Here is a 24,427-nt window from a genome sequence, read left to right on the forward strand (position 1 = left end):
TGTGCCCTTAAACTCTCCCATCATGCCTTTACATTGTGAACAGTGATAATGGTCACAAACCTCACTGCACTTCTAATTCACCCAATAAGTGTTAAATCTCTTGGACCAGATTTCTCCTATATATCCCAGACAATGATCCTGCCATTCTCAGGTCACTTTAGTGGGATCTTTGTTCTTTTTTTTTAAGTGCTCTTTCCACTGGATGACAGAGTCTTAATACACACTGGATGTTCATCAGCTACGACTGCTGTTTCCTGGGTCATACCGGAAAACCCAACTTCTGAAATCAGTCTTCATTGATTATGGGCTGTGAAGATGGAGCCTTTAGAAACAGACTGCAGGCCTGTAATAGTAGCACTTTGGGAGGCCGAGACTGGCAGATTGCTTGAGTCCCTGAGTTCGAGACCAGCTTGGGCAACGTGATGAAACCCGGTCTCTGCTAAGAATACAAAAAATCAGCTGTAGTCCCAGCTGAAGTGGGAGGATCACTTTAGCCTGGGAAGTCAAGGCTGCAGTGAGTCGTGATCTCGCCACTGCACTCCAGCCTGGGCAATGCGAGGGAGACTCTGTCTCAAAAAAAAAAAAAAAAAAAAGAAAGAAAGAAAGAAGAAAAGGAAATTGACTGCTATGTTCCTTCAAACCTCAAGTTCCAAGGCCATGGAATTCTAAGTGAACAGTGGAGACACCAAAAAGGAATCCTTTTTCCCCCATGTTCCCCCCTTGGAGTAGTTAAGTATTGTGGTTTTTCACTTTGGCGGCCCTCAAGAGATGGTGTTATCTGCTGTAAATCTGATCTGAATTATAATAACATTTTCACTTGGAGCTTTTATCCAAGAATGAGTTGACAGCAGTTTTATAAAAATTTAAAAACACATATTAATAGTAACAATGACTCTACTTGTAATAAAAATATATACCTCTTGAATCTTCAGAACCACTCAGAAGCTTCTGTGATGTTTCAGGTCTCTAAAACCTGTCAGAAATGAAACATATTACCTTAAAAGGATGCTAAAGTAAACCTGATCATTCAGATGATGTTGTGAATTAAAGGAAATATTAAGAAAGAAAATAATGTAACGTGATAACTCTCAGCCAGAAGGCCTGGCCGGTGCTGCGCTTTCTTTTCCTTAATGAATACCACACTGCTATACTCGAGTTCACAGGCACCACCCCCAACACAGCAACTCGGACCAGATTCCAATGGGGAACAGGAGGAGGTGGCCCACTTTCTACAGGCATCCACTGGAACTGGCCAACAGGATACTTAGTGGATCAAACATTCCCAGAAGCAAACAACTTTCCCATTCTCACAGCAGTAATCCCGCTGGCTGAATCACAGGGCTACCCACCTAGAGTGGCGAGCCTGAGGGTTCCCAGGCCTTCCTATTTTTTGACTCGTCCTTCCCGGTAATAAAGTCATTGTTATGACCAAGCCCTGACCTTTGGTTATCCAAGTCCATTGTCCTCCAGTGAGCTCTGGCCATCACTAAACTCACCGATCAGTGGAGAAGTAACGCTTAGGCGATGGAAAAAATCTAAAGACGCAGATCAGAAAGCTGGCGTCTGGCGAGGGCATGTACCCACTTGCATAAGGCGGCTGGGGGTGGCTGCTGGGCCTGGCACAAAGCCTTCCTGGTGTCGGTCCTCCTGCAAGGCCCGCCGGGATGGGTGGCTGCACTCCTCCAGCACACGGACGCTTTACTGGCCAGGCTACTTTTCCTTCAGCTCAAAGCAGCTGGAATCACTCCACTCCAGAAACCCTTGATTCGATTTCCACAGGCCTAATGAGGAAGGAAAAAAGGGAAACATCTGAAAGATGATGGATAGGAGGCAAAACCTGGGGTTGACACAGCGGGCGAAATGGGCAATGTCGCAGAGCGAGAGAGCTTGGAAAAGTTTAAAGAAGGCAGTGGGCAAATGGAAAGTTCAACACGTGAGACTCCGAATGACACCTCAACGGCTGGCCCCTACTTGTGCCAGAAGTCTCTCGGCGGGTGCCAGGCAGGGCTCAGGAAGTGCTCGGCTGCCGCTTGAACGTCAGTCCCGGCAGAGCGCAGCTGTCCGCTTGAACGTCAGTCCCGGCCAAGGGCTGAGGGGTCAGTGGCGAGCGCCCCGCCGCGGCTGAGACGCCGCGCTGGGGTTCTGGACCCCGGGCGCCGCCAGGGACTGCTTCGGGGGCGGAGATCTCCCGGGGCCGCCCGCCACCGTGCACCGCGGCGCCCCGGGGCCCCAGCGCGCCTGGGAGGGGCCCCAGGGAGCGGCTCCGCCCCGGCTGGAAACCTGGTCAACGCGGCTAGGGCCCGGGGCCCGCCTGCGCTCCGGGCGCTGGGAAGGGGCCGGGCGCCCGGGGCCGGGGAGGGCCAGGATCGGCTTCCGACGCCCGCCTCCCGGCCCGCAGGGAATGGGAAGGCGCGGGCGGAGGGCATGCGTAGGCTATAGCCCTCCGGGAAGCCGTGCCGGGAGCGGGTACCACCCGGGGCAAGAGCAGCGCAGAGCGCTGCGGCGGCGGGAAGGAGAGCGGGGGAAGGCTCCGCAGATTGCGGGGGAGTCCCACCTGGAGCCGGGGCAGCCGTGAACTACCGAGGAGGAGGCGGAGGAGACGGCGGCTGTTCCAGAGGAGGGAGTCGTCATAACCGGCTACTGCCGCTCACCGGAAACCTCGGGCGCGGGAGCTGGGCCAGGGGGCGCCAAGGAGCAGCTGGGACACCTTGGCCAGCCGGCGCCGTGGGCGGGCTCGGGCCCCGCAGAGGCAGGACCGGGACTACACCCAGGAGGGCCAGGGCGCGGGGCCCGACGCTCGGAGAGGCTTCAGCCCGGCGAGCGGCCTCAACCTGGCGAGCGCAGCAGGGAGGGGCTCAGAGTCGAGGAACCATCTGCCCTTCCTGGCGTTCTCCCGCGAACGTTCGTGCGAGTCCGCCAGCTCCCTCACCAGGGCCGGAAAGACCGACGGCACGTGCGGGCGCCGGACGCCCATCTCCATCGCAGCAGCCCGCGCCTCCTTGAGCGAGAGCGTTAAAGCGCTCAGAGGATATTAGGACGGGGTGGGTAGAAAACCTGACTCTTGTGTCTTCTGCGTTGCACTGAGGTGGATTTTTACTTTTGTCTTATTTCAAGCAGAAGTTGCCGCCCTAACTTCCAGATTTGGGGACTGAACATCGTTCACCGAATACACTTTGTGATGGTGAGGATACTTTGAAGTCCACACACATTTTAAAAGCAGTATAGTTTTACCTATCCGTAAACTCATCAAGTTCAAATGCTACTCTGTGGAGTTTAATTTTTATGGTTTTGTTAATTTACTTTATTACTGCTTATAATTATTTGAACTCCCATCCCCCACTGTCTTTTCCTCTAAGCTCCCCCAGGCCTAGTATTCCATCTACAGCACAGTAGAGTTGATCATTAAATAGTGACTAAAGTTGAACTGATTATATGAAGGTGATGACTTCAAAATAAACATGCTCAAATGAATCAAGTCACCAGAAGTTAAATAATATGATCATAAGGAAACAAGTTTGTTTCCAAAGGCTTACATGCTTTTTACGTAGTTTTTAAAAGTAATGTTGTTTAAGAATTGTTACAAGTTCCATTAGTGACCTGCTAAATTAGGAATCTTATCTGGAATTTTTTTCAAATAATAACAGCAAAAACATATGTGGTGTTTAACATGTGCCAAACATTGTTCTAAAGCACTTTACAGTATTAATTTATTCTTTTTATAGAAAAGATTTTGCCTCTAAGGGAACTGTCAAGAGGCATGTGAACCAGAGCAACTCCATCTTAAATAGGAGCTGAGTAAAATGAGGCTGAAACCTACTGGACTGCATTCCCAGACCGTTAAGGCATTCTAAGTCGCAGGATGATAGGAGGTCGGCACAAGATACAGGTCATAAAGACCTTGTTGATAAAACAGGTTGCAGTAAATAAGCCGGCTAAATCCCACCAAAACCAAGATGGCCATGAAAGAGACCTCTGGTAGTCCTTACTACTATACTCCCATCAGCGCCATGACAGTTTACGAACGCCATGGCAATGTCAGGAAGTTACCCTATATGGTCTTAAAAGGGGAGGCATGAATAATCCACCTGTCTAGCATATCATCAAGAAATAACCATAAAAATGGGCAACCAGCAGCACTCAGGGCTGTTTTGTCTATGGAGTAGCCATTCTCTTCTTCCTTTACTTTCTTTTTTTTTTCCTTTACTTTCTTAATAAACTTGCTTTCACTTTGCCCTGAATTCTTTCTTGCTCGAGATCCAAGAACCCTCTCTTGGGGTCTGGATTGGGACCCCTTTCCTATAACAGAATTACTGCTCTATTATTTTATACTTTGCATACTTCACCATCCCACACTAATGACAGTAATTTTTTAAAATGCTTCCTCAAGCCAGGCACTGTTGCTCATGCCAGTAGTCCCAGCTACTCAGGATGATCGCTTGAGCCCAGTGAGGTTGAGGCTGCAGTGAGCCATGATTGAGACACTGCACTCTAGCCTGGGCCACAGTGAGACCCTGTCTCATTAAAAAAAAAAAAAAAAAAGCTTCCTCAGCCTACTTGCTACCATCCTATTTTTGTCACATACAAAAAGGTTAAAATTAGTATGACATGTGCATGGTACTATTTTATTTTTTTTTGTAGAAACAGGTTCTTGCTATGTTCCCAGCACTTGTTTCCAACTCCTGGCCTCAAGTGATCTTCCAGCCTCGGCCTCCTAAAGTGCTGGGATTACAGGTGTGAGCCACCACACCTGGCTATGTGATGCTATTTTAAACACCTACATATTGAATGGTCATTCAGACTTCCAGGAAACCAGATATGATAAACCTGAACATGAGATTGAGTCTCTCTTACTGCAACAGCCATTCTCAAATAGAATTTCTCTCCAAAATATCAATGTTAGAATTTAAATTTTCTTTGAGCTGACATAAAACTCAAGTGTCTACCAATAGATGGCTGGTTGAATAAACTATGGTTTATCCATACAATGTAAAACTATGCATGCATAAAAAGGAATTGAGAAATATCTCTGTACACTACAGAATATTGAGTGGGAAAAGGATATGTAATATGTAAATACCATTTTTCTAAGAGGAATATGTGTGTATACGTGTATACACATATATATTTACTGATTATTATTTTACAAGTAGATTAACATTTAAAATGACTATATGGGCAAGGAGGGAAGAGGAGGGGTATGAGGAACAAAGAAGACATGACTTTGTTTTTTGGTTTTTGTGTGCGTGTGTGTGTGTGTGTGTGTGTGTGACAGAGTCTCACTCTTTTGCCCAGGCTGGAGTACAATGGTGCGATCTTGGCTCACCGCAACCTCCATCTCCTGGGTTCAAGCAATTCTTCTCCCTCAGACTCCTGAGTAACTGCGATTACAGGCATGCGCCACCACGCCTGACAAATATTTATATTTTTAGTAGAGACGGGGTTTCACTGTATTGGCCAGGCTGGTCCTGAACTCCTGACCTCAAGTGATCTGCCCACCTCAGCCTCCCAAACTGCTTGGATTACAGGTGTGAGCCACCACGCCCGGCGTGAAGACATGACTTTGAAGTCATGTAAATATGTTACATTATAAAGCAAAATTCTGTTTTTAAAAAGCAATCCTTGAAAGTAAAATGAAACTAAATGAACCTAAATGTTTTCCAATTGTGGCATATCACCCAGAGGAGCTATCCCAAGTGACTTTAAAACTTAATTTGTATATACTTAGTGGGATGTATTCTCAGGACTAAAGTACAAAAAAACTCTTTTGTAGACTGCATTGCGTAACCAAATTGTTGGTGGCAATATTGGTATTATGGGATACACCAAGTTGAAGTAATTATGATGGTACCTTTGAAGCTGAAATTTTTGACATGAGATAGAAATATGAAAGCTTAATCAGGCTATATAAACATCCTGTAGTTCTGAATTTCAGTTGGAGGCCTCAGTATGATTAACAGTATGGTTAATCTTTAAAAACACATCTCTCCTACGTGCTCCATTGAAAAGGCCTAGAGACAAGCTACCCAGTAGGCAGAAGCACCCCCTTGCGCTCACACTGTGATCTCTACAAACCATTTCCCATTAAAAGAAACATTGACTCCATAGAACAATGGATGATCTTGGGTCTGGAGCAGGAAATGTACAAGATAAGCCTGCAACATCTTACATCAGGAAGCAGCAAAGCAATCAAAAGGCTATTAGGGTCATATCAAAAGGACCCAGGATCCACCTTGAAAACCTTCCTACTGGCCAAAGATAGGATGATTTAAAACATAAATAAAGGTAACTGTAATTGGATGAAGGACAGATACATTTAAATAATTATATCAGACACGACCAATCAACCAAACATGCAAGCCAAAAAGTTATCACTGTTCATTTTTAATGACAGAAGGAAACCAACTCTTATTCTGAAAACTGGTAAACAAAGGGAAAGAATCAGGAATATTTATACTGTCTTTCCTATATGAATTATGATGCAAATAACAAAATAAGTAAATTTTTTTATGGAAACATTCCAACTACTAAATGAAAAAGAAATGACAATATCACTCCGCAAGCTCTGTGAACTAATAGATTTAAGAAGTGATCATCAATTATTTCTTTATCACAACTGAGAAACCATCAGGAATTATCTATCTCCTGCTGGAAGAATACACTTCCACCTAATGAAGTATTTTTGTTGAAAAATAATTGCCTTTAGATTTAAACACAGGAGGCGGAACACACTAACAAAAGGTAAGAAATCAACATCCAGATGGAGGGAAACTATAGGACAAATGACCTAGTTTTTTCTACAAATAAGAAACTTCATCGAAATTGCAAGAATTAAGAAAAAGAGAGACAGAGATGGAAGAATGCATGGCTTAAAAAATTTGAGACAAATCCAACAAATTACAATGAGTAAATTGCTAACAATATCAGCAGAATGTAGTATACTGGTTCTCTCATCCAACTGTTAGACCATAATTAAAAGGTGTTGACATTTTTAATGAATAAATTTTGGCTGTAACTGATCTATATGCTTATGATTTTACAGAAAAGCAGTGGGAAAAGTAGCACCTTATAATTAATTATTGAAATCATAGACTCCGGAGCCAAACTGCACAAATTAGAATCCCAGCTTTGCCACTTACTTGCCATATGACCTTGAGCAATTTACTTAATCTTTATTTTTAAAAATGGGGGTGATAATGGCATCCACTTTAAAAGGTTGACTTGATGATAAAGTGTGGGTACACACTTCCTTTTCCAAAATCCTTGGGTCCCTGTGTGTGCCTGAACTTTAAAAAATAGAATAGATATGCCCATCCTTTAACTTAATACCTCCCCCATTGAGTCCTGGGTGAGTACCCCATAATCTCACACAGTATTTCTGCAGCAAAATGTATGAGTATTCACACCAAATGAGTTAAAGACTATACATAGCCCTATGTCAGTGCAGTGCAGGCTTCACCACCAAAGTAGATTTAACAGCAAATGTATTAAAATATATATGGTTTTTAGAGCTTTGTGGATTTCAGAACAATGATTATGGGATTATAATCCTACATAAGTGAATTCCTTACACAGTGTTTGGAACAAAATAAGACTATGTTTCCCAAAACAAGAAAAAAGAAGAAAAGACTATATTTCCTATTACCAACCTGACCACAGATTTTTGAACAATATATATTTTTAAAAATTAAGATTGTAATTTTAAAAGAGACAAATCAGCATGGCATTTCATAAAAACGGAAGGAATACCTCTATCTACCATGCTGTGCCCATACCTGTAAAAGCAAGAAGAATGTTTAATATTAAACAAACAGAAAAACCTGCCATTACCTTCTTGTTTCATGTTATTTGCGATTCTAAATATTAAATTTAGCCTACTTGGGAGTAGGGCAGTGTGGGGAATTCCTGACAGTTCTAAGAGTAAATTCTCTTTACCGTATTTGTGAATTACTGAAGCATTTTGAGTTGTTTTGTTTTGTTTTGAGAAAAGGTATTTAAGTACTAAGAAGAAATACATTTCATTTCCAGTCTATCTTACAAAAAGATCTTAAATTTGCTAAAAGGTAAAATGCGTATGTATAAAGGCAACAGATTAAAAGTACTTTAAAGGTTACAGAGCTTAATCCAAGCAATATGAACTCAGAAATAGAGGATAACTTATTTTAACTGTTGTTATTACTTGAATACAGAAACATAAGAAGACTTTTAGAAGAATGTCTTGATATTGCTTAAGATTAAAAACTGACACAAACTATCCTTACAGTAGTTACCAGCTAGTTATAAGTAAATTCTTAGCACTGTGTTCTCCAAAAACATATCTTCATTAGAAAAACTACACTTAGGGCCGGGCGCAGTGGCTTATGCCTATAATCCCAGCACTTTGGGAGGCCAAGGTGGGCAGGTCACTTGAGTTTGAAACCAGCCTGGCCAACATGGTGAAACCCATCTCTACTAAAAATACAAAAATTAGCCGGATGTGCTGGTGTGCACCTGTAATCCCAGCTACTTGGGAGGCTAAGGCAGGAGGATCACTTGAACCTGGGAGGCAGAGGCTGCAGTAAGCTGAGATCACACCACTGCACTCCAGCCCAGGCAACAGAGTGAGACTCTGTCAAAAAAAAAAAAAAAACTACACTTAATACTAATAATGTAACTTATAGAAAATTAGGGCTTCATTTTCTTAAAATATTAATCTCAAATGTAAACAAGTTATATTTTCATAAAACAATATTCATTCCTCATTTATTACTATTGACCACTATAAATTTTGTTAAAAATGAAATACACTATTACTATTTTAAAATCTTTATTCAATCAGATCCATGCTTATTTACATTACCTTTCATTTAGAATTAAAATATATCAATCTGTAGTTTAAATCATACTTTCAGCCCTTTACAAAATATGTGATTAAAGTTTTCATGGTTTAAAATGGACCTAGAATATGGAAAATTGGATTCACTTTAATGAAAATGAAAAATTTTGATACACTAGAACATAAATGTATACGTACTAAACATACAGTATTAAAACAAGATAAAACATCTACAGTTTTCTTTTTTCTTCTATTTTCTAAATACTATAAATCATATACTTTTAATAAGCATTCAAATAAAACTCTCAATAAATGCCAACTGAAGAGATGGAGAAAAAAATTTCCTGAACATTCTTTTCACTTACTTCACTACAAACTTCATGTTTCCTAGGTCAGAAGTTATCCACATTTAGAATATCTTAAGTCACAACATAGATATATTTGGTACATTCCACATGCTAAACACTGTACAACTGGCAATTCTCAAAAAATAGGTAAAAGAAATGTAAGAAATGGTAGACTCAATTCAGCCTCCCAAGAATTGGAAGGACATCTACAGTCTGTGCTTAATTGTCTATAAATGACCAAACAACCTTCCCTTTGTTTACTCATTTTTTTATATTCTTGAAAATGTTATTTGCAGCTTTTTTCTTTCAAGAATGGAAACATCTAATTGCAAATCATTTTCCTATCCATTAAAATATAAATATTATTTTCCAAGAATATGGGTAGACATATTTTAATGACAAACAGCAAAGTATAGCAACGAATACTCAATAGGTATTCTGCCACCTACTGGAGTTTTTCAAGAAACTGTTTAAGTTCACTTTAACTTACAGAAGTATTGAGAGATCCGAGTGTTTAACAATCAAAATATGATCAGTGTGAGTATCAGCTATTTATTTGTAGATAAAGAGTAATATATGGTAATATGTAACTAGAAACTATGTAACTAGAAATTGTTAATAAGGATAAAAAAAGAATGTTTAATTTTATAAAATTGAAAAGTTTAGGAATGAGTTTTATTGCAATCTTTTCTCTGCAAATGAAGTTTTTTTCTACTAGTGGATATTTTAAAGGGACTATTTTATAATTCCAAAACGTCTAGTTTCAAATGCTTCAGAGAATTTTGTAACTTAAGTTTCATATAGAGTAGTCTCCCCTTATCCACGATTTTGCTTTCTGTGGTTTCGGTTACTCACGGTCAACCACAGTCTGATTATAGGTGAGTACAGTACAATAAGATATTTTGAGAGAAAGAGACAGACATAACACATTTATATCACTTTTATTACAGTGCACTGTTATAATTGTTCTATTTGCAGTTATTGTTTATCTCTTGCTGTCCCTGATTTATAAATAGAACTTTATCATAGGTATATATGTATAGGAAAAAACAGTGTATAGAGGTGTCTATACTATCCATGGTTTCAGACGTTCACTGGGGGTCTTGGAACGTATGTCCCATGGGTAAGAGGGAACTACTATATTTTCTAATTCTATACATTTCTTATTGCTTATCTGTCCTGTCATTCTGCCCTTGAATATTACACACAAAAAAAAAATCAAGCTGACAAAAAGCTATTAGACTGCTTTTTACTACTAAAATGAAGAAAATTAATTTTATGAATCTGGCTCACACTGAAAGAATGTTTATTAACACTACCAATCAGAGATCCAATGACAGAAACACTGTCTGGAATACAAAAAGAAGAAAAAATGAGGTCATTTGAATTGCCCTGAAAAACTCCAAATTCTTCAAGATGGTGTACTTGTATCTATACTCTGAAGTACTAGTGTATTAATTTTAACTAAAAATTATATAAGAGTTTGTTTTTTTTTTTTGAGACGGAGTCTTTCTCTGTCACCCATGCTGGAGTGCAGTGGCGCAATCTTGGCTCATTGCAACCTCCACCTCCCAGGTTCAAGCAATGCTCCTGCCTCAGCCTCCCGAGTAGCTAGGATTACAGGCGCACACCACCACGCCAGGCTAATTTTTGTATTTTTAGTAGAGATGGGGTTTCACCAAACTGTTGGCCATGCTGGTCTTGAACTCCTGACATCAGGTGATCTGCCCGCCTTGGCCTCCCAAAGTGCTGGGATTACAGGCATGAGCCACAGCACCTGGCCGTAAATGAGAGTTTTTATGTGCAAGTAAAGGCAGTTAAATAACTTTCAGTAATAAAATGCATCAAAATATTTGACAGGTTTAAAACACAACCTGGTTACCTTTTTGAATAAAATAACATTTGGAAGAAGGCATAGCTACTTTTAAAAGCTATTCCATGCTTTCCTTGTGTTTGAAATTTCACGAAAAAATAAAATGATAAATCACAGAATTAAAAATGCCAAATTCACGTTAATTCCTACAATTTTTCCATTTTGTTATGAATATTCTGTAATATCAAACATTCACTTTTAATGTGCTAAAAATATGGGTTTACAAAATATGAACAGGTAATTTTTAAAGAATAAATTATGTTAAGAACTTTATTATTTTCGATTCATTTTATAGGGTAGTAAAATAATACTTCTTCAAAATCATTTAAATGTTATTGATGCCACTGCAAAATCATTATAAATAAATTTTCTCCATTATCCAATCACATATAGATAACATTGAATATGTACAGGTTTCTCTGGATAGGTACCAAAAGGTACCACATTTTGTACAGACTTAATTGTGAAAGCTGGGTGAAATAAATTTTCAAATCAAAATTTTTTTTAAGTTTAAATCATTCACTCTTTAAATTTCAGACAGTGTCAGTGTGACTCTTACGTTTAAGGAAAAAAAATTAGTTTAAAATTTAATAGCCACAGATTTAATAATTTTTTACTTTAACACTTAATGTACATTTTCATGAGTAGTAATTAAGATATGTTGAAATTTTAAATGTGAAAGATTTCAAAGTTTCAGTATGTTAACATTACTCTTTAAATGTTCTTAATATATATATAAACACAAAGTATAGATACAACTAGTTGTATATCTACAATACATATATGAACACCATTCTTCTTCTCTAGCCATACTGATATGAGGATAAAGTAATAAATCTCTGTGCTATTCAAGGAAAAAAAAAGAATGCTTTAAAAAATAAATCTTTAAAGAATAGTTTCAAAAATAAAGTTCAAATATTGCACAAAATAATTTAACTGTAAATATTACTACATAGTGTAAAACAATTTTAAAAAAATTTTTACACTCTACAGTAAATCCCACTTTCTAATTCTATAAAAGAATTTATTGGAAGTCCACATTAAATGTTTAGATATTAAATGCTTACATTCAGTTTGATGGGAATTCAATTTTCACAAGTTAACTGAGCCTTTGTCTTAAAAGTTCATCTATCTGAGTTTTGTACATATTTTTTACATCTTCGAGATCTAATCGAAGTTCTTCTGCCTCTTCTGCTTTTTCTCCATACATCTGCAGAATAGTGTTGTACCTTTGATCCAAATCCTGAAAAATGTATTTGTTTACAATTTTTAAAATAACTACACAGAACATCTTTAATATTTATATTGCCATAGGAGTCAACAATGAAAACACTACAATTTAAATAAAAGTATATACTCATCTCTTTTAAAAATTAAACTCACACTTCAGTCTATGTTGAAGTAAATAGCAAAAAAAGGAATTAAAGAAAAAAACCAAGCTAGATCGCTATCAATTTTACCCTATCTCTCCACTAAATCTACAATTCTCCCCATATATGACTTCTCTCCCATTAATGTAAGCACACTTGATATAAAATTTAGTCTCTTTGTTCCATGGTGGTATAAGTATTACCCGGCATTTAGCCCACAGGAAAGATCAAAAGAAAACATATTCTCACTTATGGCTTAACAGTGTCTTCTAACATCCAGATGAGACAATTGTGATGATACATATAACATCAATCAACAAAATATTACTAAGATCATACAAAGTTCAATGTTATAAATGAAGTGTAGCCAAATGAAATCTAGTTCTTTTGCTATACTAAACATGATTGTGAAAATTACTTTGAATATGTAAAGATACAAGCAAGATAAAAGATTCATTTTTAAACTTCTTTGCTCAAATATTAATACTCTTTAATTTTCAAATAAATCACTAACATATACTATAAATTAAAAACAGGAGATTTAATGTAAATGAACTAAAATATCTTAGACTCTTCCTTAGGTGAAGAATACTTACTCTTAGCTGAGTTCTAAGTTTGGGTATCTCCTTCACCTTCTCTTCAAGTTCATCATTTTGATTTGTTAATTTAACTAGTTCTTCAGCCATTATTGATCGAGTTTTTTCTAGATTGCCAATTTCTAGCTGAGAAGCATTACCACAAAATAGTTTAAATCAAAACATCTTTTTTAATACTCCCAGTAATATAAAAATATTTAATGTGTGTTTGTTTTTTTTTTTTGAAATAGACATGTCAACATATAACCTTGAGCTAGCTCGTTCTTAAGTAAAGGAAACAGTGGCAGAAAAACGGTCCCAACTTTCCTGAGAGGTATACCATTTATAAGGTTTACTGTGCAACAGAGATAAATCCAATTATTTGTTTGAAAACATTCAACTATATATTTTTCTAATCTAAGGAAATGACATATATTTCAGTTATTCTAAATTACTACAAGAACCCAGAGAAATAAAAATATACTTTAACGTAGCCCCACCTGTGTAGGTTGTATCGACAGAGGCTTTCATCACTACCAAAGAAATTAATTAGGTCCCTGTATAGCATACCAGCTATACAAACATCTGGGATTAAGATTAGTCTGATCTACTTTTTGCAATTCAAGTTCTTTAATAGAGTAATATTTTCATATAACTAAAAGTATATAATGGGAGTTGAATTTTTACCTACTTCTGAGTGTATTGTGTTTAACACTGAAAAGAGGTATCCTGATTCAAAATGCTTGAGACCAGGAATGTTTCAAATTTCTTTTTTTTTTTTTTCAGATTATGGAATAATTGCATTATGTACTTACTGGTTGAGCATCCCAAATCTGGAAATCCAAAATGCTCAATTGAGCTTTTCCTTTGAGCAGCATATCAGCACTCAAAGTTTTGGATTTGGGGGCATTTCAGATTTCAGAGCTGGGATGCTCAACCTGTAAAACATTTCAATATTTCTGACTGCATAAAGTTTTTTAAAAGCCAAAAAGGTAAGATGGAACGATGCTCCCTCAACAACTCATGTTGTTTCCTCCCATGTACAGGGTGTTACAGTTCAAACATCTCATCCCCTTTACCCCTCCTTCCCAGGGTAGTTGGAACAACTTATCTAAGAGGTAAATCTGAATAGAAGAGGCATTCACAGCTCAGCGACTTCCCTTTATTCTGTTGGGAAAGAGCTGCTTGAAAGGAGGAGGGATTCTCTGCTCCTAGATGCTTATGTCTTATGTAGGCAGGTTGTAAAACATGGGAGGCCTGCTCCAGCCCAGCATTTCCTGTGACAGATCAGCCGAATCTGCCTAATTCTGGCAATTAACAGGTTCAGTTGGCTGTTATCCTTAGCTAATTTCTCTTTTTAGCCTTTATCATTGATATATGTGATACATTTTGGGCTTCACATGCCACTATGTCATCTTGTTTCTCAATTTGCTCAGAATTCAGATGGAAATGAAGGGTGCTATTTATTAGGCCTCAAAACTTCATTTACTTCTATAGCAAACTTAATTTTTCCAGTACCTGTAAATGAGTAATTTCCCCTTCCCTTAGCTTTAGCTGAGACTGTAGGTTTTCAATTATGCTTGATCCTGCTCCCATCCTTACAGCATCATAAAGATTGCTTCCATTTGCTGATATAGGCATTGGTCCAAATGAGTGATCATGAGACTCATCCTATGTTAATTAAGAAAGTTTACACAGTTACTCAGTTATCATAGCTTGTCTTCCATTACCAGGTTCGAACAAAAATGGTTCTGTCAATTTTTGCTTTAAATGTCTTCTCAAAGGCAGAAAATCATTCACGTGTTTCCTCTCACTAAAATCAGCACTCCTCCACAAGTATTCAGATGAATTACCCATAGAATGGCAAGGTCATGATGACAGACAATATTGCCATTTGCATATTTCCTTTATTATTATTCTAAGAACTAAGCGCATATAAAAAATAAAACATCACCTGAGACAGAAAAGAGGTCTGTAGTCCTGCCATATCAACACCACTTATTGAACTTGAGCGTGACATGGTGGGAGTGCTAGAAACAGAAAATGGCTTGCGTTCCTTAGGGAGTAAAAAAAATTCTGTTCATATTAAAGAGCAAAGAGATAAGCAGAGAAAGCAAGAACATTTCCTAGGGTTAATGAGAACAAAGATTCAGTCTTTTAAAAAAGCCACACTACAAAGGAATTCAATACAATCAAAAGAAGAAAAAAAACTTTTTTAAGATTCATTCTCATTTCCCCATAAAATGGCTTCTTAAGTCAAAAATACAATATTTGGCCAGGCATGGTGGCTCATGCCTGTAATCCCAGCACTTTGGGAGGCCAAGGAGGGTGGATCACCTGAGGTTGGGAGATCAAGACCAACTTGACCAACATGGAAAAACCCCGTCTCTACTAAAAATACAAAATTAGCTGGGCGTGGTGGCGCATGCCTGTAATCCCAGCTACTCGGGAGGCTGAGGCAGGAGAATCGCTTGAACCTGGGAGGTGAGGTTGCGGTGAGCTGAGATAGCACCACTACACTCCAGCCTGGGCAATAAGAGTAAAACTCAGTCTCAAAAACAAACAAACAAACAAAAAGTACAATATTTACTAATTAAAACTGTAGCTAGACTTGGTTAGATCATCACAGGACCCATTTATTACAACAATGTAATTTGTTGGGTTTTTATAACAGAATAAGAATGTTTCTGTTAAGCTTCATATTACACAATATACTATCAATTAAACCTATTTCTATAACATAAAATTACTAATGAGTGTTACAAATCATAAAATTTCTGGCTTATCCATTTTATTTTTAATGTATTCTTAAAATTCCAAATAAATTCAATAGGTAATTTAAATTATGCTAACTCCAAGTACACAGTAATTCTTTCAATACAGAAAACTCATTTTATTTTTATTTATTTATTTATTTTTTATTTTTTTGAGAAAGAGTCTCAATCTGTTGCCCAGGCTGGAATGCAGTGATGCGATCTCGGCTCACTGCAGCCTCCGCCTCCCGGGTTCAAGCAATTCTCCCACCTCTGCCTCCCGAGTAGCTGGGATTACAGGCACATGCCACCATGCCCGGCTAATTTTTGTATTTTTAGTAGAGATGGGGTTTTGCCATGTTGGCCAGGCTGGTCTTGAACTCTTAGCCTCAAGTGATCCATCTACCTCAGCCTCTCAAAGTGCTGGGATTACAGATGTGAGTCCCCATGCTCAGCCTCAGAAAACTCATTTCAGAAAAATTACCCTCATTAACCAGAAAGAAAACAAGCCAGACTTACTCCTTAAGTGCCTATAGACCAAATGATGTGCACTGGTTTCAGTGATGGACAGACACATTCATTTTAAAAAAGGGCAAGAGGTTTTATATTTCAAGTCCTAGAAAATCATAGATCTCTTTGGATAATCTCAAAATTACTTTGGGTCCACTCTGAGCAGGACACTGATTATAATACTAGAATTCATCACTATGTTGATTTTAGACATTAAAAAAATGATACTTATAAAGCAGGGATGTCCAATCTTTTGGTTCCCTGGGCCTCATTTGAAGAACAAGAATTGTCTTGGGCCACACATAAAATATACTAACAATAGCTGATGAACTAAAAAAAAAAAAAAAAAAAAAAAAAAAATCATGAAAAAAAATCTCATGATGATTTAAGAAAGTTGGCCAATTTGTGTTGGGCTTCATTCAAAATCATCCTGAGCCACATGCCAACCAGGGCCACAGGTTGGACAACCTTGTTATAAAGCATAGCTAAAATTAAAAAGCAATGATTAATCACAGCATCTACTAAATGGTTACACCACAAACAAACAAAAACAAAATTCAATACCTTTCCTTTTATTGTTTCTTGAGTAAAAATGGCTTTCTTCCTTTCTTGTTCAACTTTCATTCTTTCCATTTCTAACTGACTATTCAACAATGTCTAATGGAGAGAAATAAAGTTAGACAATTTCTGTGATAGTAATTCATGCCGTGATAAGTCAATCTCAAAGTTAGAAGCATAAAGTATAAACTCATATTTGTTTTCCTACTAAAGACCAAGTTCCAAAAGCAGTGGCATCACCCATTTCATCTTGTTATCTCGTTAATTTGCTGCCATCCCCAACCATTCTCTAATGTAAGCCCTAAGAGGTGAGTGGTCACGAAGAGAAATACCTTTTCTTTCCTTGTCTCTTCAAGTGTTCTTACATATTCATCTTTTAGGTTTTCTAATTCAACCTGGTACCTATTAAACAAGGCAGAATTAAAAAGAAAAAAAACAGAAAATGAAAAAGATGATAGTATAGACTATTAAAAACTCAGTACTTTATTAACTCCAGCTACATATTGAGAAATCATTTTTATTACCAGCTTGACATCAGTGATTTTCCAACAGTGTGTTCCAGATCCCATCTGAGTTTCACTCAGAAACCAAACCAAAAGTGAAAAAGCTCCACTTTTGTGCATTTTATTTATTGGTGCTCTGGGTTAAGATTTCATTTAAAAAGAGACTTTATAAAAATAATTTTCAGTACCATCATCCTATAATATGCTCAGTTTCCACAAAGCTTATTAGGGAGTTCTATGAAAATGTTTATAAAAGTTCAGATATTTTACTTTAGAAATCATTTTTACTTGACACTTTTTTAAAAAGTAAAATTTCCAAGGAAGAACAGAGGGTAAAAAATACTAACCATTGCCTTAATATAATCTCAGATAGATGGATTTTACACCCCATGGTTTCCAAGAACCCAGAAATTTATTTAGAAAAGACTTAAATTATGCTACTGAAATCCTTGTAATATAAAAGTAACTCCAAAGAGTAGTCTCAAAACTATTTTGTGGTGTTACAGGCCCCTTTAAAAAATCTGATTAAAGGTACAAATCCTTTCCCTGGAAAAAAAAATAAATACAAAACATGCCACACAATCTCAACAATCTACCAGACAATGAATCCCAGTACTATCTTCTTGTTATAATATCCTATTACTTTATTTTATTTTTTTTTTTGGAGACGGAGTCTCGCTCTGCTGCCCGGGCTGGGGTGCAATGGTGCAATCTCACTGCAACCTCTGCCTCCCAGGTTCAAGCAATTCTCCTGCCTCAGCCTCCCGAGTAGCTGGAATTACAGGCGTCTGCCACCATGCCTGGCTAATTTTTGTATTTTTAGTTGACACAGGGTTTCACCATGTTGGCCAGGCTGGTCTTGAACTCCTAACCTCAGGTGATCCACCTGCCTCAACCTCCCAAAGTGCTGGATTACAGGTGTGAGCCACAGCACCCGGCCATAATATCCTATTACTAATAACCCTAACTTTAAATGCTAAAAGTGATTACATTTAGTTCTTGGTACCCTGAAGCTAAAAGCCAACAACATACTTTGTTTATTTACTTATTTAATTTTTTTTTTTTTTTTTTTTTGAGACCGAGTCTCACTCTGTCGCCCAGGCTGGAGTGCAGTGGCGGGATCTTGGCTCACTGCAACTTCCGCCTCCCGGGTGTAAGCAATTCTCATGCCTCAGCCTCCGAGCTGCTGGGATTACAGGCACACACCACCACACCTGGCTAATTTTATTTTTAGGAGAGAGTAGGTTTCGCCATGTTGGCCAGGCTGGTCTCTACCTCCTGACCTCAAGTGATCCGCCCGCCTTGGCCTCCCAATGTGCTGGGATTACAGGCGTGAGCCACAGCGCCCGGCCCAACAACATACTTTTAAAAAGTGCTTTAGCATGTCATGGAACTACCAAAAATATCACTCAGAAACCATGCTCACCTATTGTTCTCATCCTCCAGTTTACATAGCCTATTTTTCTCTGATTCTAGCTGGGCTTGAAATCTACTGTTTTCCTGTCTTAAAAGAGAATTCTGTGACTCCATGGAAGACATCTGAATTTTGTTAGCAAGGAGTTCTTCTGTAGCTGCACGTTCTCTCTCAACTGCTGCTGCCAGCAAGGTCTGGGATTCACCTGATTACACGACAGAAAAAAAAAATCACATACACATACAGCCCAGAGACCAAAATACCAAGTCAATTCTGATTTCAAACATTTAATGATGCAAGTAGCCACACTTAAAACTGATAACTATTTATTGCCTAAGGCAGGACTGTCTACTGAGACAAATGAACCAATCTTAACTTATACCTGCTTTATCATTCTTTTCCAAAAGTATTTTAATTTCAAAATGGAGTCATGCATTAAAAGAGTAGTGGATCACCAAATGGTCCTGGAGCAATTGGACAGCTATATGCAAAAAAACCAAAGAGCCTACACATCACATCATTCACAAAAATTAACTCAAAATGGATCATAGACTTATATGTAAAACATGAAACTATAAAACTTTTAGGAAAAAACAGAGGAGAAAGTCTTCAGGATCTAGAACAAAGCAGATTTGACACAAAAAGCAAGAGCCATAGAAAGAAAAACTGACAAACTGCTTCAAAATTTTTCAACTTTTAAATCTATGTGAAGAGGATGAAAAGGCAAACTACAGAGTGAGAGCAAATAAATGCAAACCATATATCTAGGATTAGTATCAGGAATATATAACAATCTAGTTAGAAAATGGGTAAAAGACATAGACAGAAATTTCACCATAGAGAATGTACAAATGGAAAATAAGGACATAAAATGATGTTCAATAACATTAGCCATTAGGGAAAAAATACAAATTAAAATCATAATGAGATATCACTACATGCTGTCTGAGTAACTAAAAGAAAAAACAGGGACGACACAAAATGTTGGCAAGGATGTGAAGAAACTATATTACTCTTATACAGCCACTTTGTAAACAGTTTGGCATTTTCTTAAAAAACACTAAACATGACCTGGCAATTGCACACTTGGGCATTTATCCAGAGAAATGAAAACTTAGGTTCACACTAAAACCTGTACATGAATATTCACAGTAGCTTTATTTGTAATAGCCAGAGCTTGGAATCAGCCTGGACGTCCCTTGTGCAGTGAATGGTTAAATATACATGGTACATACTATGGAATAACACTCAGCAATAAAAAGACTAAACTACCGATACGAAAACAACTGTGTGAACCTCTTCCTGGGAATTACACTGAGTGAAAAAAGCCAAACCCAAAATGTCATACACAGTATAATTTTATTTATGTAACATTTTTGAAATGACAGAATTTTAGAAACAGAGGACAGATTAGTGATTGCCAGAGATTTGGGACAAGGGAGGAAGGGTTGAGAGAGTGGTAGGTGTGTTTCCAAAAGGGTAACATTAAGAGTGATTATCTTCAGCTAAGAAAAAAAGAAAAAAAGCTAACAGGAAGGACTCAATAGTGTTGGAACTGTTCAATATCTTGACTATGGTAATGGATATGTGGTATAGTTGTTTAGAACTTAATACACACACACACACACACACACACATATACACAATGAGTACCAATAAAACTTTGGAAATCTGAATAAAATCAGTAGATTGTATCAATGTCAATACCATGGTTGTGATATTATACATTAATTTTGTAAGATTTTAATACTTGGAGATATTAGGCAACGTGTGCAAAGGACCTTTCTATATTATTTCTTATAACTGCACATGAATCTACATTATATCAACAAAAATTTTCAATTGAAAAAAAGAGCAATGGGTAAGATTCTGAGATTTAACCTAGGTAAGAATTCTCATATTTTTTCTCCACCAAAGTAGAGCTAGTAATACCTCTATTTCACATTTTACACTCTGCTCCACAGCATAGCTATGGTCTTTTTAATAGCATTCCTTGGTATGTTTGTCCTGTGGCTTTGCCTATATGCTAGCACAATACCACACATTGCTGAGGGTATGCAGACTTCAGTCTAAAAACCACAAAAGTACCAGTTTCTAGCATTCATTTATTGCTAAATATTTATTTCAAAAGATATCATTTTCAGATGTCTCATATTTCATAGCACATTGCTCTCAAAAGCTGTCAGAGATAAACGACAGACCTAACATTTATACCTATAAATTTAAATATATATGAAGGTTTATCTAGTTCAGTTCATTTTTTTAAGTAAATGAATCTTTTTCTAGACCAAATCTTTCATGGAACTCCAATAAAAAAAGATAACGGAGGCCCTATTTTCATTAAAGCAGCTAGAGAAGCCCAGCCTCTTATTTATCAAGCTCCCCTCTCACCATGACAGCAGCCCCAAAGGTATCTAAGAGTCCACTGAATACTATTTGAAAGTCACTAATCTAGTTCACCCCCCCGATTCACAAGGAATAGCACAGAGATAGGTTGAACAATATAAGTGACTTGTTCCACACTGTTTTGCTGGATGATTCAAAACAAAATACCCTGAGTCCATGTCTCCTGACTCATATTTAGGTCTGATTTTATCACTACACTGTGATTTCTCAAATTACAGTTAGTGTCAGGCGTAGAAGGCATAGATGAATTTTTCATGAATTTGCTAGCTTCTGGGATACCTACAATATACATACACTACCTGTCTGTGCTTGAAGGGAAACATTTTAGAATAATACTTTTCTTTTTATTAACATCACAGAAGGGCAACCTGGGGCATGACTGTAAAGAAGCAGAATATGGAATCTTTTTTTTTTTTTTTTTAAGATGGAGTCTCGCTCTGTCACCCAGGCTGGAGTGCTGTAGCGCAATCTCAGCTCACTGCAGCCTCTGCTTCCCAGGTTCAAGTGATTCTTTGCCTCAGCCTCCCAAATAGCTGGGATTACAGGCATGCGCCATGACACCCAGCTGATTTTTGTATTTTTGGTAGAGACGGGGGTCTCATCATGTTGGCCAGGCTGGTCTTGAACTCCTGGCCTCAAGTGATCCACCCGCCTCGGCCTCCCAAAGTGCTGGGATTACAGGTGTGAGCCACCGCGCCCTGCCAGAATATGGAATCTTAAGACTCCCTAGTATGTCTCTTCTAAGGTCGATCTTGACTCTCCTTAGACCTATTTTCGCTCTTGGAATTCTACCAGTGATGAGAATCATATCTGATCTCTACCTCCTACACTACTGCAGACAAGCTACAAAGGGGTCAGATTTAGCAATGGACAAGAAAAAAAAAATTGAGTGCAGCAGTCTACTAAAAATACAAAAAATTAGCCAGGCATGGTGGCAGATGCCTGTAATCCCAGCTACTCAGGAGGCTGAGGCAGGAGAATTGTGTGAACCTGGGAGGCGGAGCTTGCAGTGAGCCGAGATCGCGCACTGCACTCCAGCCTCAGTGACAGAGTGAGACTCCATCTCAAAAAAAAAAAAAAAAGAACTGAATGAAAGAATGACATGGAAGTACTTTAGCCAGTATCTGATACCATTGTGTAATGGGAAAAAATGGATTGAAAGAGACATAATAAAGGTATTAACAATACATGTAGAAAAAGAGAAAATGTAAAAATCTACATATTAGACACAAAATGTAACTATCAGATCAAATGAATTTCAATTTCATATCACTATTCTACTTCTATAAACAAGATGGAAGAGCTTCTGCATCGAGCATAAAAACTAAAGCAGTTACCAAGCCTATCAGAAAGATTCTTCTCTAATTTCTCCCACGACGATGTCTGGGATCCCAGGGTTGCTTGCAAATTTTCTATTTGTCGAAGCAATGGTCTTGTTGTTGATGAAACACTTTGACTCAGCTCCTGGTTTCGATTTTCTGCTTCCTGGAGTCTCTGAATCATGAAATTCTTAAGTCATTACCAATGACAGCAATAAAAACATTAAAAACACTAGCAAACCTGAACTTTGAGAGGTTCCTGGAAAATTATTTTTCCAAGAGAAAATAATTTGCTTTTTAATTATTATTATTAATTTTAGAGACGAGGTCCCGCTCTGTCACCCAGGCTGGAGTGCAGTGGCACAATCGTGGCTCACTGTAGCCTCAACCTCCTAGGCTCAAGAGATCCTCCCACCTTAGCCTCCCAAGTAGCTGGGACTACAGGTACACGCCACCACAACTGGCTAATTTTTGTATTTTTTTGTAGAGACGAGGTTTCATCATGTTGCTCAGGCTGGCCTCGAACTCCTGAGCAGGCAATCTGACTGCCTCAGCCTCCCAAAGCATTGGGATTATAGGCACGAACCACCATGCCCAGCCCTTAATTATTTTTCTAACTGTTCAATCCTTCCAATAGAGTTAGATTGTGTAATACAGTATCTAAATAAGTACTTCTTTGGCCAGGCACAGTGGCTCATGTGTGTAATCCCAGCACTTTGGGAGGCTGAGGTGGGTGGATCACCTGAAGTCAGGAGTTCTAGACCAGTCTGGCCAACATGGTGAAACCTCATCTCTACTGAAAATACAAAAATTAGCTGGGCATGGTGGTGCATGCCTGTAATCCCAGCTACTCGGGAGGCTGAGGCAGGAGAATTGCTTGAACCCAGGAGGCAGAGGGTGCAGTGAGCCAAGATTGTGCCACTGCACTCCAGCCTGGGCAACAGAGCGAGACTCTGTCTCAAAATAAAGAAATTAAATAAATAAATAAATGCTTCTTTAAAAAGCGTTTCTAAGATAGTCTTCAATTACCTGAAGGTTAAAAAAGAGTTCATCCAAACCTCTTAGTAGTTGCCTCCTCATCCAAATATTTCTAAGTATTTATAAAAGCTGAAAAATCAACCTAAATTGTATTTTCTCTCCCTTTTCCTCTGCATGTTATAAATGACTGAAAATTAACAGAGGCATAGAAACCGGGAACTATTACCTGTCCCACAGTAATCAAAGACTGACAATCACTAATAAGCGATTACAAATGGAAAAGCAATACTGAATACATATAACAAATCTATCATAACATTATTTTCTATAAAACAAAATAAGGAATTTCCTTGTATAATTTTTAAGGTGCCCACTCTGATTTATTCACACAAGCCACAAAAATTCAGCAAATGCTAAGTGTGACAGTAATCCTCTCAATTCCATGAACATTATCCCACTGAAGAATTCTTTTATTTCTAGAAAAACACATACTTCTTGGATTTGTGTTTCAGAAAACTGTGACAGTACCTGCTGAAGTTCACCGATCTCATGGCGTAAATAATCCTCCTTTCTGGCAGCTGCTTGTTCTGTACGCTGCAATGCAAGCCTAAGGTCCCCCACCTATAGGAGGAGAAACAATACATTCACAAACAATGGTACAGTATTATCTATAACTTCCCACTAACTACATATTTTGTGTTGTGTCAACATTGTTCATGTATACTATTTCATACTCTCCAATCAACTTTTACATATGATTATCACATCTCTCATTCATCAAGCAATTCCAAAACTGTATGTATATTCAATGTTTACTTAGAAAAGCACTCTGTTAAGGCAAAGAAACGCAAACAAATATGTATAAGGCATAGCCATTACCATACAATATTGGAGAAAAGACAGTGCATCCATAAATATTTGCCACATCACACAGAAAGTGATAGGTGCTATATGGATCATAAAAGCTGGGGGCTCCACTCATATCAGGAGCATACATTATAAACTACCA

At 38.1% G+C, this 24,427-nt stretch overlaps 2 protein-coding genes across 10 annotated transcripts in view; both read right to left on the minus strand.

Annotated features, from left to right (window-relative positions):
- The window catches only part of EOGT (EGF domain specific O-linked N-acetylglucosamine transferase), a 45,335-nt gene extending 36,632 nt beyond the window's left edge, over positions 1-8,703 (minus strand). Inside the window, exons 1-3 of one of the 6 annotated variants that reach the window (XM_055383369.2) lie at positions 2,555-8,703; positions 1,585-1,781; positions 918-973 (exon numbers count right to left, since the gene is read on the minus strand). The gene's annotated coding sequence lies outside the window, so the exon portion shown is untranslated. Of the gene's footprint in view, positions 1-917; positions 974-1,349; positions 1,782-1,971; positions 2,277-2,554 lie in introns of those variants that run through there. The other 5 variants (XM_031009436.3, XM_055383366.2, XM_055383368.2 and 2 more) reach the window with 5 other exon arrangements.
- An 83-nt stretch (positions 8,704-8,786) lies between these two features.
- Positions 8,787-24,427, minus strand: part of TMF1 (TATA element modulatory factor 1) — a 32,506-nt gene continuing 16,865 nt past the window's right edge. For 2 of the 4 annotated variants that reach the window (XM_004035869.5, XM_019023565.4), the window contains exons 9-17: positions 23,947-24,039; positions 22,459-22,615; positions 18,728-18,920; positions 17,131-17,200; positions 16,805-16,897; positions 14,932-15,033; positions 14,496-14,648; positions 12,999-13,124; positions 8,787-12,275 (exon numbers count right to left, since the gene is read on the minus strand). In XM_004035869.5, coding sequence (XP_004035917.3) covers positions 12,132-12,275; positions 12,999-13,124; positions 14,496-14,648; positions 14,932-15,033; positions 16,805-16,897; positions 17,131-17,200; positions 18,728-18,920; positions 22,459-22,615; positions 23,947-24,039 — 1,131 coding nt within the window. In that variant the 3' untranslated portion in view covers positions 8,787-12,131. The remainder of the gene's footprint in view (positions 12,276-12,998; positions 13,125-14,495; positions 14,649-14,931; positions 15,034-16,804; positions 16,898-17,130; positions 17,201-18,727; positions 18,921-22,458; positions 22,616-23,946; positions 24,040-24,427) is intronic. The other 2 variants (XM_055383371.2, XM_055383370.2) reach the window with 1 other exon arrangement.

This window comes from Gorilla gorilla, chromosome 2 (assembly GCF_029281585.2).
Source record: "Gorilla gorilla gorilla isolate KB3781 chromosome 2, NHGRI_mGorGor1-v2.1_pri, whole genome shotgun sequence".
NCBI lineage: Eukaryota > Metazoa > Chordata > Mammalia > Primates > Hominidae > Gorilla > Gorilla gorilla.